Below are 14,729 nucleotides of genomic sequence, written 5' to 3' on the forward strand. Positions count from 1 at the left end.
TCCTAAATTTATATGGAACCACAAAATACCCCAAATAGCCAAAGAACAAATATACAGAGCAATGGAACAGAATACAGAGCCCAGAAATAAATCCTCACCTATACAGTCAATCAATCTATGACAAAGGAGGCAAAGATATACAATGTAGTAATGACTCTCTTCAATAAATTGTATTGGAAAAACTGGACAGATACATGCAAAAAATATACAACTTAGACCACTTTCTTACACCATATACAGAAATAAATTCAAAATAGATTAAAGATTTAAATGTAAGACCTGAAACCATAAAACTCCTAGCATAAAACATAGGCAGTCAACTCTATGACATCACTTTCATTAATATCTTTTAGATATGTTTTCTTAGAAAAGGGCAACAAAAGAGAAAATAAACAAATGGGACTATATTAAACTAAAAAGGTTTTGCAAAGGAAACCATCAACAGAACAAAAAGAAAACCTACTGAATGTGAGAAGATATTTGCAAATGGTACATCCAATAAGGGGTTAATGTCCAAAATATATAAAACTGATACAACTTAAGACACACACACACACACACACACACACACACACACACACAATCTAATTGAAAAATGGGAAAGGGACCTGAATAGACATTTCTCAGAAGACACAGATGGCCAACAGACATACGAAAAGATGCTCATCGTCAATAATCATTAGGGAAATGCAAATTACAACAACAATGAGATATCACACCCCACATCTATCAGGCTGGCTATCATCAATAAATCAAGAAATGCTGCGGCTAGATGGCTCAGTAGGTTAGAGCACGAGCTCTGAACATCAAGATTGCCGGTTTGATTCCCACATGAGCCAGTGAGCTGTGCCCTCCACAACTAGATTGAAGACAATGAGCGGTCGGATGGCTCAGTTGGTTAGAGCGCGAGCTCTCAACAAGGTTGCCAATTCAATTTCTGCATGGAATGGTGGGCTGCGCCCCCTGCAACTAAAGATTGAAAACGGCGAATGGACTTGGAGCTGAGCTGCGCCCTCCACAACTAGATTGAAGGACAACAACTTGGAGCTGATGGGCCCTGGAGACTGTTCCCCAATAAAAATTTAAACAATCAAGAAATAACAAGTACTGGAGAGGATGAGTACAATGCCGGTGAGATGTAAATTACTTCAGTCACTGGAAAACAGTACAGAGATTCCTCAAAAAATTGAAACTAGAGCTGTCACACAATCCAGCAATTCCACTTCTGGGTATTTATCTAAAGAAAAAAAAAACACTAATTCAAAAAAATAGATGCACCCCTGTGTTAACTGCAGCATTCCTAGTAATCGCCAAGATGTGGAAACAACCTAGATGTCCATCCATAGACAAATGGATTAAAAAAATGTGATATGTGTGGGTATATATACATGTATAACATATATAATAGATTATACAATGGAATATTATTCTGCCATAAAAAAGAATGAAATCTTACAAAAATTTGCAATATGGATGGACCTAGAGGTCCAACAGAGAAAGACAAATACTGTTGATTTCACTTATATGAGGAATCAAAAAAAAAACAAACAAACGATTAAACAAAACAAAATAGAAACAGACCCATATATATAGCGCACAAGCTGACGGCTGCCAAAGGGAAGGATGGAAAAAACAAACAAATACTCTCCCACACACACACAAATTAAAAAAAAAATAAATGAATAAAAACAAAAGAGACAGCATTCATCACAACTGCCAATGTTTCACCAGAGTGGCGCTGTGGTCTCCAGCATCCCCTGCCTTTTCCCTGACTTTCACCTTGCTTCTGCTGTCTTTCACTAATCGCTCCCAGGAAATGCGCTATTTCCCCTTTTAAAGGATCATTAGATATACTATAATAAAAGCTATGTGAATGCCATCTCTCTCGCGCGCTCTCTCAAAATATATCATCGTATTTAACTCATCATTTTTCTCCTTATGATGATAGGAGATGGTAGGATGCCCAGCTGATGAGAAGTGAGGCGGAGACCCCGGACATAGGGGTGACTCACGTTCCGGGTGGGATGGAACAGGATGATGGGAGATTTCATCATGCTACTCGGAACAGCGTGCAACTTAAAACTTAGGGATTGTTTACTTCTGGAATTTTCCATTTAATATTTTGGGACGGCAGCTGACTGCGGTTAATTGAATCTGCAGAAAGTGAAACCGTGAATAAGGGGGACTCCTGCAACAACAGAATTACCACCAGCATATCCATAATCATGGCACCAGTGTCTGCCCTGTGGCTGACCAGTCCCTAGTGCTGTTGTGCCAGCAACAAACCGACAGCCTATTTCTTCTGAGTCCCCTGCCTGTTCTGCATCTCCCTATACAAAAAACTAACAAACACCATCATCTCTGAGACCAATGGTTTTCTAAATATGTAAGATGCTCTCTATATGGCCTGACAATGCTATGTTACACTAAAGATAACAAAACATACAATTTGGAGTTCACTCAAGAACCATTGTTTATTAGATTCCAATACAGGAAAAAAAACCCTCATGGAAGGGTTCAGCCCTTTGTTCTATTCAGGCCCTCAACTAATCGGATGAGGCCCACACACATTAGGAAGGGTGATCTGCTTTACTCAGTCTATCAGTTTCCATGTTAATTACATCCCAAAACACCCTCACAGAAACACCAAGGATGATGCTTGACCAAATGGCTGGCACCCCATGCACCAGTCAAGTTGACACAAAATTAACCATCATAGATAGACAACGAGACCCACAGAGAGCTTTAGGATCATACCTGCACATACAAAGACACTTGACTTTTGATGAAGAAAGCAACATACATAGGTCAGTGAGGAAAGAACTTTTCAGTAATGTTGGGACATTGGGGAATCCATGTGGAAGCAAAACGAAAATGGACTCCCACCGTAGACCATACAATAAAACAGTTACAGGTGGACCACAGACCTAAACTGGAAAGGCAAACCAATATAGTTTTAGAGGGTAATATGGAAGACATTCATGACCTTGGAGTAGAGAAAATTTTCTTAAATAAGATACAAAGTTATTAACCACAAAGAGAGACTGTAAATCTGAATACAATAAAATTAAAACTATCTTCCATAAAAGAATATAAGGAAATGTAAACACAAAAACATAAACCACAAAGTGAGGAAAAAAAACAGCTACAATACGTATAATAAAAAAGGTGCCCATATTCAACACAAATAAAGAATTTCTACAAATCAGTAAGACAACCAGCAGAATTAAAAACCAAACAAACATGTTTTATTCATCAACTAATTCAAATCTCTCCTAAAAGTTACCTCTTTGGAGGGCATTTCTCATTATCCTTTCTACTAGTGAACTTCCATCATTTCTTACCCTTATCCACCTTTATTTTCTTCTCTAGCACTAAGCAATGACTTGTTATATAGGTACATGTTGGCATGTATGACTTTTCTAAATTATTGAGGTATAAATGATATATAACAGTTTCAAGTGCATAACATGATTTGATATTTATATATATATTGCAAGATAATTACCAAAATAAGTCTAATTAACATTCATCACCACAGTTAAAAACATTATGTTCTTATGATAAGGGCTTTTAAGATCTACTCTCTTAGCAACTTTCAAATATGTAATATAGTATTATTAGCTATAATCACCTTGCTGTACATTACAACTCCAGGACTTATTTCTTTTATAACTGGAAATTTGTACCCTTTGACCCCCTTAACCCATTTCCCCCATTCCCTCCCCCACCACCTCTGGCAACCACCAATCTGTTCTCTGTATCTATGAGCTTATCTTTTTTTTTTTTTTAATTCCACATATAAATGAGACCATATGACTTTTTTCATTTAGCATAATGCCCTCTAGGGTCCATCCATTTTCTTGCAAATGGCAAGATTTCATTCTTTTTTTATGGCTGAATACTATTCATTGTATATGTATCTCACATTTCCTTTATCTATTCATCACCCACTGATGGACACCTAGGTGGCTTCCGTATCTTGGCTGCTGTAAATATCACCGTCTGTACCCTCAGCCTCTTTCATAGTGCCTGGCAAACAGTAGGTGCTCAAAAGTATTTGTTGAATAGATTCACCATTAAAACTAAGTTTTTCAAAAACCAAGTTTTCAAAAAGATGTGGAACAGTCCTGTGACTTCAACCAGTCTCTAAACTGTAAGAGTAGTCATTGAGGTGATGTTATTGACAGTACAGTTGAGGTTACCAGTAAAAGTCCCCCCAAAAAACACTGTATTAATGTATTTCCAACATAATGTACTAACATAAGCTAACACATGGCAAACATCAAACAGAATTTTTATTTCATCTCTGCTCTAAAAGTACAACTCATACAACTCAGTCCAACATTTTCAAATTTAGTAAATAATCTGAATTTTTAAACGAATTTTAGAATTTACAGAAGAGATTCTTGGTGTTTCATTCAGGCTGTTTCAGTCACAGTTGTGGTACTCTAGGAACACAGGACAACCCAAGACCTGATTACCACAATTAGAACAGCACAACACATACCAGGCACTAAATAAATGCTCGCTGAATAAAACCAACAAATATTAAAATATGGCTTGTTATATAATTTTCAGAAGCATATTGGATGACAAGTTACACATCCTTAATGTGTAATGTCACTCTAAAACTTATATGGAGAAAGGACCCCTTCTAAGATAAAAAGTATACCCAAGACATGTAAAACTGATTCACTAACCAACAAGTATCTTCAGTCTTGCTGCATTTATGGTACTGATTTGTGATAGGTATATGTAATTAGTTTTAGATTGCTAATACTTAAATAACTAATGTTATTCTAGACATATTTTTTATCAGTTAATATTACAGGCTTTCCTGGTACAATGAAGAGGGAAACTGTTTTCCCAATTTCCTACGTATGTTCTCAACCCCTTCCTACTACTGCTTTCTTCTCAAGAGTCCTGTTCAGGACTCGGCCAAGTTCAATCAACTCAATTCTATTATCTAGTCTGGCTACCACCTCCTTCACCTGCCAAGTTTCTTGGAAGAGTAACTAACCAAGTTTACCCTCTCCACATCCTCATCTCCACGCCATTCCTGAATCTGTAGTAATCTGACTACTTCCCTCAACCTCCCATTCACCTAATCTCACCAAGGCCATTCCTTCTAGTGGCTGAACCCAGTTAGTGCTTTTCAATCTTTAACTTGCTTTATGCTCTACAGCTGCCCTGTCCATACAGTGGCCACTATTCATATCAAATATATTAAGTATAATGAAGAAAGGGAATTTTTAATTTTTTAAATTTTAATTAAATTTAAAAAGTGACACTTGATTCAGTTATAGGTTTCTTTGGTATAATTTGAGTATGTGAACTGACTTTTTCAACTATAAATTTTATGAAATCTAAATACAGATCAAAAATTTCCAATGAAAATTTAGCATATGAATTAAGATGTAACACAAAGATGCAAACATAAGTGTAACATACACACTGGATTTCAATGACAGTATGACAAAAGATTATTTAAAAATCTCATTAATAATTTTATGTTGAAATGATAGTATTTTTCGATATATTGGGTTAAATAGAATCTTAGTAAAATTAATTTCACCTATTTCTTTTTATGTTTCTTAAAGCAGCTACATGAAAATTTTAAATTATCTATGTTTTACTTCTATTGGACAGCACTGCACTACAGCATTAGATATGAATAACCACTCATAGGTCTCTCCTACTCCTTTGACTCCCCATTTTTAGTGTGCGGTGTAGCTTATTCTTCCATTCACTCCTTAAAAACCAGTATCTCCCACAGTTGTCCCAAGGTTCTTTCCCCTGCCCATGCGAGGTGCTCCCCCTGCGTGATCTCACCCACGCCTGAGGCTTCCACTATTCATTCCCTTGCACTGATGACTGTCAATCCTCCATTTGGGCATCAGCTCGCTCTCCTGAGAATGGTATGTTCAACTCCACCGACATCTAAGTACATCTGCACTTAATCCGCCATTACATCTTTTGGGTATTTATTAACATCACAAACCTGGCCCCTCTTTTCCATTTCATTCAGGTCTTCAGGGTTTCTCTCCTTTATCATTACAATAGCTTCCAAAGTACTATCCTTGTCCCCTTCCAAATCAACTTCCTTTTGCTGTTCAGTTTCTAAAACTCACACTTGGCCACGTGATTTCTCTGTTTAACATACTTCTTATAATCATACAGAGCACTTGGCACTTGCCTATGTCTTCGGCTTTATGCTTCCGCACCAACCCAAAAAAATCTGAGCTCAGGTATATCTAAGCACTGCAGTTCACTGAATGCAACACATGCTTTCTCACCACCACGCTTCGTACATGCTTTTTCTGCTGACCGGAATATCGCTCCTAAAACTCTATCCCTGCTCCTAGTCATCCTTCAACATCAGCTAACATATCACCTTCCCCAGGAAATGTCTCCAAACCCCCAAGTCTGAGCAACTGTCCCTCCACTGTGTTACCAGGACACCTATATATGGCTCTGCCAATAACCCAATCACACTGCCCACGGATGACCTGGTTACCAGTCTGTGAATTCCCTGAAGGTAGGAATGAAGTGTTTTTACTTTATCTCCCTATGCTATACACTCAGTAAGTACCTATTGGTGAATAGATCTATATTAAATAAGGGAAACGCACAGAATAAAATGCAAGGCTAGAAATCTTACAACAGGCTAATAGAGTCATGAGCAAAATAAAGTAAACCCCAAAAACCCTAAAAACATGTTAATTAGATGGCCTATGTCAGGACTTATTGAGGTAGGCAATATAAAAAAATATCCTAAATCATCATTAAAATGCCAAATAATCAACAGAAGCAACAATTTAAAACATTAAAGATGAAATGTTATTGTATTTCTATATCATACCTTTTCAACTCTAATTCTACTTCTCAGTTCCTTTCTTCAGCTCTTTACATTACTTTCCCTTCCAATTAAATTCTGCTTTCTTTCCTTCCCTCATCAAATTCTTTTCACTTCTACCATCCCTTCTATTCTTCTTTCAATCTAACGGAAAACTACACATATTGTCTTTGTTATCTCTACTGGCAATTCTGTAGAAAACAAAGGAATGGGAAACAAGCAGTGAATAAAATGATATCACAGCTCAGGCTGACAGACAATACCAGGTGCATTCATCTGGGCGGGTGATTTCATAACGCTAAGCAGCAATCTGAATCATCCGCAAGCTACGTGGAGTCTGACAGGCACCAGCGCGTCCTTGAGGTTGTTGCAGCAGGCAAGTGGGAGGTAGGAGAGAAGAACAGCCAGCTCGCGGGCGGTGAGCGCAGCCACAGCCCTGCCTCACAAGGTTCTCCACTGGTGCCTGCCCTTCAGGAAGCAGAAAAAGACGGGGGGTGCAGGAAGCTGTCAGCTATGTGGACTAGTATCGCTGGGTAACCACGTGACGGTGTGAGCAGCAGTAGCCCGTGGGCACCAGGTGCGAGCTGAGCACACTGGCCCGGGTACCAACTTGGGGACACAAAGCAAAGACTGCTGCTCCCAGGGAACTTCTGAACGTTCATTTTACTACAGAATAGATTCTGAGAGAGGCAGAGAAGTACCTGGAGAGGAATTACATGATTACAGTATTTAAACTAGGTTGGTAGGGAGAAACCATTTTTTTGAAGGACAGCAACTGCTAGAAGGAAACAGAGTAATTCTTTTAATTAAGTGAAAGTAACTTTTCAAAATCACTCACTATTAGGCTTGGGCAAGTTCACCCTAAAGCCTAAGGTCTTACGAAATTCACTATTAAAAATGAAATCTCTTGAATAACTTTACACCCAGCCAGATAATGTATTGAAAAAGTTTCTAAAACATCCTAGTACTGGACTGTCAAAGCAGCACCTTTAAACAATCAACTTAATTCAAAGCAGTGCAGGGCAAGATTTACTCTCTCACCCGTATCCAGGAGTTAAGTTTCGATTCTCCAGAATTCTGTGGTTCTTTGTTAATCAGACAACATAAGCACCATATTAAAATTTTTTGGCTTTCATCTGCAAAAAAGAAAAATTAAAATGAGTAGGTTTTATCAAATAAAAAGGGAAGATAACTAGTATAAAAATGTAAAACATTATATTTATAGGAAATATATTTATTGTATTTTAAGAAAATCTCAAACTACTAAGTTCACAGAACAAGCATCCAGGACCACGTGTGAAACTTTGTGGGGGTTTTTTCTTCTTGTGGGTTTGGGATCACTTATGCTTAGCCCTGGTGTGGTCAATTCCCATTCTGTTACAGCAGCAATTTTTAAAGCCAAAAGAGGATGGAAAGAACTAAAAGAACTAGGCTTTTCTCAAGATCAGTTCTTTATTTCACATTTCAAACCAATAGTAATTTCAACCTCTTTAAGGCAACACAACTGTTACAGACAGTAGTCAATATTTATGACTTAATCTTTTAATTTTCTAATTTGCCAAAACACCCTCACTTATAACAAACAAATTCAACGAAAGGACTGTTTGGTACCAAATGGTTTAGATAAAATGGAAGCCTCTTAACATGTTCCTAATTCTTTACTCTCACATTTAAAACTTTAACAAATATGTGATAAAAATGCTGAACTATGAAATCTTACATTTGGTGGGAATATCTATTTAGTGAACCATTTTCTTTTCCTCTTTTGGAAACTGAGCCCACTCCGGCTGGAAATTTTATGGCAGGATTGGAAAGCAAACGTGAGGCCTAAAAACTGAAGATGGTATTACTTGAATTATAGCCAAGCAACTATGGACTTTGTCAGAGGCCATAGAGGTGAGGCTGAGGAAACCCAGCGCCTGGAATTAATCTCTGCAGAATCACCTGATGCCCTTCTGGGGGCAGAAAAATAATTGTCCTTCTACCTTTCTAAATTCTTCTGGCTGGACTAATAATCAAATAAACATGAGACAGATTAACAGGAGAAAATGACCAAATTTATTACGTAGGTACATTTGGGGGTTCCGTAAGAATATGGGACCAGAGTGGAAGCAGAGGTCAGTCAATTAAGGCTTATATGCCACCTTGAGCTAAGAAGAAGTGGGTGGGGATTGTGATTTGGGACTTCAAAGAGCAGGAAGACAATTCACATGGAGATTGAAAAGCAAATGTTTGGTAAATAAATGTTTGCTGGACCATCTCTAACTATGGGATAGAGAGTGGCCTTTGATCAAACAGGCCTTGGTAGGTTCCTTCCTGTCTATCACACTTAGTTCATATTAAACTACAGTTTAGGTGTGTGGTTGAAAATGCAGAAGTAGCTTACTGTAGTTTGTGTCGATATAAGAAACGTCCAAACCTGTGGAGAACTTTAATGAGTTTACTTGAGCCAAACTGATGACAGTTGCCCGGAAGCAAAATCTCAATGGATTAAGAAAATGCTCCAGAGAATGGCAGTTTTGCAGCTTATTTTATTCATTAGAATCAAAGGAGAAGACGTAAGGAGGGTTACATGAAATCCATTGGTGGTAGATTAAGGGGGTGGGAAAAAGCAAAGTGGGGTCTTTGTGATTGGACAAAAAGTAAAATGGAGAGATACATACTTATTTTACATTGGCAGGCCCAGGGTAGTTAACAATTAACATTTTACAGCACAGAGATGGTATTCAGCAAACAAGGTTAACAATGAGGGGTTCTGTTGTAGTCTCTCGCTCTAGTGCCATGGGTTGTGCCCTGAGGAGTCCAGAAAAAGGGATGACTCTGACATTCCAAGGGCATGTTATCTCAGATGCAAAAAGACGACAGGCTCACTTAAGGTGAAGACTGACCTTTGTCAAGGAAGCTACAGGCCAAGGATGTGACTACCGGCCATGTCCTGCTTTTCGTTAGGAATTATGTTCAGACCATCCTGTGTGGTTAATTTTAGTCTCTGAGTTTGTAGGGCCTGCCGTGTGGGCCTTCTCTGGCTTGTCAGGGTTAGTATGTGGCCCCTTTTCCATCCACATTTGTATTTTATTAATACTTATTTCTGGTTAATGAAACTCTTAGAAATGCTGTGTTTATGAGATTGCAGAAGAAAAGAAGGTAAAGGGTGAGGGAAAACAGAGTTTACTGCCCCAAAATATGCCTTTTGGGATACTGATTATTTTTCACTGGTTATTAACAAAAGACTCAGGTAAAAAAACCCTTACCTGAAAGAATTTATATGGAGAACCTGCTCCAGGAAGGGAACCTGACAGATGGTACAGTATTTTTTTTTAAACCCATTTCCCCCCATAAACATCCATAGGCTATGGTCTCCTAATAACTAATACCTCTGAACAAACTTTCTTAGGAGTTATTCTGAAGGACATTCATTTGTCACCCGTTTTTATGAGTTCAAATATAGCATTGACTTGCCTGAGATCAATTCATTTCCAGAATCATATAATTTAACATCTAATGATCCTAGGGATCTTCAGGTTGAACCAATGCCACTGATTAAAAATATGACTGTTGTTATGTCCTATGCTTTAAATATTATAAGAAATTCTGTCTTCATGTTGCAAGTGTGAGACATAGCCAATGATATGCTTACACAAGCAGCTTCCCATGTGAAAAGGAATACAACCTGATGGGGAGCATTTCCACAAATCAGATGCTCAACACCAAAAAAAAGAAAAAAGTTAATTTATGGAGCTTACATCTAAAAGAACCCAAAAGATGGGAGTTTTCTCCCAGGTGCTGAGTGATTCCGCACATTTAGGTCAAGTATATTTATTTTTCTCTCAAAAACAAAAAGAAGAGCCAGAGAAACTTGCACCCAGTCGTTAGGAGGTGTCTTCTCTGCTCAGCCAACGCACTGAAATAGGCTGTTAATGCGCTCACTCCGCTTTAGGAATGCACAGAGGCACGCCATCCTGAGGGCCACCAAACTCCCTACAGGGGACGGAGCTGTCCGGGTCCCCTGGGAGTCACTGGCTTTGGGAGTGGAGCAGCCTGCCTGGCATCCATCATGGGGGCAGGCACTGAGGGCAGGTCTTAGTGCCAGTTTGGATTCTAAAAAAGCGTGGAAGGGAAAGGAATACACCAACATACATTTGCCATCTAGTATTTTATTTTTTTGATATACTGAACTGTGAGTTCAAATAGAAGCTAAATTAATATTTTAAACTTTAATTCTAGTTCAAAAGTGTGAAGGGAGCATTTTTCTTTTGAGACAATAAATATTGTTTTAAGCTGCCAAATTTGGGGGCCAATTGTTCCACAGCCACAGACGCAAATAGTGAGGAAGAGCGGTTATAACTGTTATGCTCAATGATGAGGGCAGAGCTAAAACCAAGGATTCCAAGGCCGCGAAGGCAGTAATTTGAAGTAGAGAACATCACTGAATAAAAGGTGTTCTCTCCCTTTCTATTATTATCTACTTTTCTCTTCTTTGCTGTGTCTTTTCATTTCCAAATCCTTCCTCCTTCCTTAGTATTCTTATTTCTGATCCTGTTCTCACTTCACATTATGAGAGACTTACTTCTTTCCTTGATGGAAATTATTTACTTTTGCCATACTTAAAAAGTAATTTTGATATTATATAACTGTAAGAAAAGAAGGTGCCCAGCTAGCGAAACAACAGCATATAGACCAGATCTGTTACGCGTGGAATTGTCCTGTGCCTGTCAGTCTCTGCGAGCTCAGAATCAAAGGCATACCTCCAACAGGAAACTGAAATTTAATGGGCAGTTCAAAAGGTAACACAAGCATTGAAACAGAAAGAGCTGGAGAATTTGTTTCTGGTTGTCAGAGGGGGCCAAAGTAATGAAGATAAGGTGCTAAGGAAAGATCACAGACTGATAACAAGTTTAAGGCCATAGGGATACATCAGTCCAGCCTCCACTTTTACAAATCAGGAATCTGAAACCCAGGGAGTTCTATGGCTTGTTTTAGAAAATCCCATCTCATCTACTGTCCTCCAAGAGTCAGCTCCAGCATGAGCTCCCCTGTAAAACTCTCCTTCCCCTCAGCTCCTTGTTCAGACTTCCAAGATACCAACCATCATCCCAAATCTGGCTGATCTGCTTAGGTCTCTTTTCTCCCTAATTGGAAAATGGTCAAAAACTGTGAGCCATGTTTTCCTAGGCCCTGACATACACACACACACAAATCTTAGTAAATATCTGTCCAGGGAACATACGCACCCAGGTGAAGCTAGCCCATGGTAAAGCCGGGACTGGAATACACACACTTCGACCACAAAGGTGTGATCCACGGTGGGACGGTGGGACGGGGTGGGGGCGGCTTAGATCATTACAACAATGAGGGCCTTAGGGGGCTGGGATCCTGGCTCTTATTAGCTTTGTATTCTGGAGAAAGGGAATTGTTTCCTCCAATCCATAATTACCTATCCTGCCAGGCTATCACCAAGAACTGAGATCCACTATGCAATCCACTATGCAATCCACAGACAACAGCCGAGCACAAAGTGAGCGATGCCTTTCATTCCACTTCGATTCTGCAACACAAACTTTCCCACATTTTAACGTTCTGAATTAAGGATGTGTCTTACATGCACCATGTACACTTAAAGGGTGCAGTATTTCTTTTTTCTAAAAAGTAGTTATCTAGTTCATGAAGTACCTAACCATGGGTGGTGCCTTTAAATGGAGGAAATTCTTTTCCTTTTTCTTTCCATCACCATCATCAGCCTAGCTTCAGTGTTTTTCAGACCTTTAGTCATGACTCATCAGTGGGTTGTGAAATCAGTTTTGAGTCATGAAGACCATTTTAAACATAGTATAATGAAGATGGATTGCATATAATAAAAGTAAGCATTCTGTAATGAAATATGTGTGTGCATGTGTACAATGCATACATACATGTACAGAAAATGAATTTCTGGTCAAAGATGTTGGAGAAACACTGGCATAGCTCAAATGTATAAATACCGGGCAGGTAAGTGTGGCCCTGGTAAGTGTGGCCAAGTACAGTGATAGCTTTGCCATTTCAGATTAAGAACTTGAACAAACTGAGTGGATGGAGAGAGGAAGAAATCAACTCAACTGGGAAGAAGAGGCAAGCGACGCGAGAGGAAGAGAAACAGACTGGGGGTGGGGGGCAGAGCAAGTGAGCCTGTGTGTGTTCAGTGCACCCACGTGTGTATGCTCACAGGACCCAGTGTGGGTGTTGTCCCTTCCCCATCTAGTTCATCTTTCTTATAATGACCTATGGCAGGCTAGGAGACAGAAATTTTACAATTCTTTAAAACATCAAAGAGGAACATTCATTTTATATTTTATTCTGATATCAATACTAAAAAATATGACAAGTGAATGTTACATTAGCTAACAATATAGTTAAATCAAGGCAATAAGCGTCTACTGTGCACCTCTGGTGGGCGGGGAGGCCTGCTCCACCCTATGGTGGACCCTAGGATGACAACCAAAATAAAACCACTGTTCCTGCTCTTGAAAGGCATTCAGTTTTCCAGGCCATCAGACAGGCAAACCAACAATTATAAAACACTGTAAGTGTTATAATTAAGGGAAATGCTAGTGGCTCTGGAGACACTAAGAGAGGGTCCTAACTCAGCTCCAGCAGGGAGGTTTCGATGGTTTAAAAGGATGAGGGACGAGAACAGAGTTCCAGGCAAAAGCAACTGCATGTCCCAAGCCCTAATATCATGCGCCTTCAGGCATGGTTAGTAATTTGACCTGGCTACAGTGCATGTGGTATAGTCATGGAGGATTAAACAGGAAATGAGGCTGGACAGGTAGGCAGGAGGTCAGTAAAGGAACACCTCCCCCAAAGTTTCCCCAAATTCCTCTTAACCTTGTGTAAAACCAAAATGTCATCTCTAGATAATGGCAGAGCCAAGCAGGATTTAGACTCTGGAGAATGAGTTTACACATGGAAAACAGTATGTGAGTGAATACGAAACTGAAACAAAGAAATTATTTCATTATTATAACCACTTTACAATGAGTTAAAAATGAGGTTATGACACTCATTGGGGAGTTTCTTCCCTCTAATACAAGGAACTCTATTTCCCTACAGATCTGCATGTGTGTGTTTATCTATACAAACATCACAAACATATAGGAACTACAACAAAGGATGCCATCTTCGTAAGGGAGCAAAGAATACATCTAATAAGTTGCTTCATGAAAAATAGAAGACAAGCTTATAATTTAATTGTTAGAAGTTTGTGTTTTGAGAGGACATGCTTTGGATTCTTACCATATGCTAAGATAAAAGGATTCAGGCAAGTTTTTGCCAACAGTTGACCAATTGTGGGGAATCTTTCAATGACTGTACTTGAGTCCTACAAAAGAAAATTACGTTTTGGTTAGTAAAAGGGGACCATGCAACTCAGAAAGACTGAACTAACACTATAGATTAGGTAGCTCGAATCCACCTTCCTTCGTCCTTAAACCAAATCACCAAAACTAAGATATACAACATATTTAGGTAAAATCAATTTTGTTGTAAAATTAACTTCATTTTACTCACACTTAACAGCCAGCAAAGGCCACTTTATTTAAAAATAACAAAGACTGCATAATAGTGAAAAAAACATTATGGATGATTAATATCTTTACAATCTCGTCTTCATCCTAGAGTTTTATTCTAACGTAATAAGAGAAGTTCCTAACTCAGCTCCAGTAGGGCTATTTCAAAGAAGGTTTAGGAGGACAAGAACTCTGGAACTTGTAAAAAGAAATAAAAGCAGCCAAAGCATAAAGATACAGATCTGTGTTTATTACTATTTTGATTACTACATGCTAAATGACATCATACTTAGTCTACAACAACCTAAAACCTGAGACAAAAAAGATCA

General features: G+C 38.7%; 1 protein-coding gene across 2 annotated transcripts in view; it reads right to left on the minus strand.

The window, feature by feature from the left end:
• FANCC (FA complementation group C) overlaps positions 1 to 14,729 on the minus strand; it is a 256,980-nt gene that overhangs the window by 153,864 nt on the left and 88,387 nt on the right. For both annotated transcript variants that reach the window (XM_081066807.1, XM_081066808.1), the window contains 2 exons: positions 14,129 to 14,213; positions 7,901 to 7,995 (listed from right to left, as the gene is read on the minus strand). In XM_081066807.1, the coding sequence (XP_080922933.1) occupies positions 7,901 to 7,995; positions 14,129 to 14,213 (180 nt within the window). The remainder of the gene's footprint in view (positions 1 to 7,900; positions 7,996 to 14,128; positions 14,214 to 14,729) is intronic.

Source organism: Rhinolophus hipposideros, assembly GCF_964194185.1.
Source record: "Rhinolophus hipposideros genome assembly, chromosome: 11".
Taxonomy (NCBI): domain Eukaryota; kingdom Metazoa; phylum Chordata; class Mammalia; order Chiroptera; family Rhinolophidae; genus Rhinolophus; species Rhinolophus hipposideros.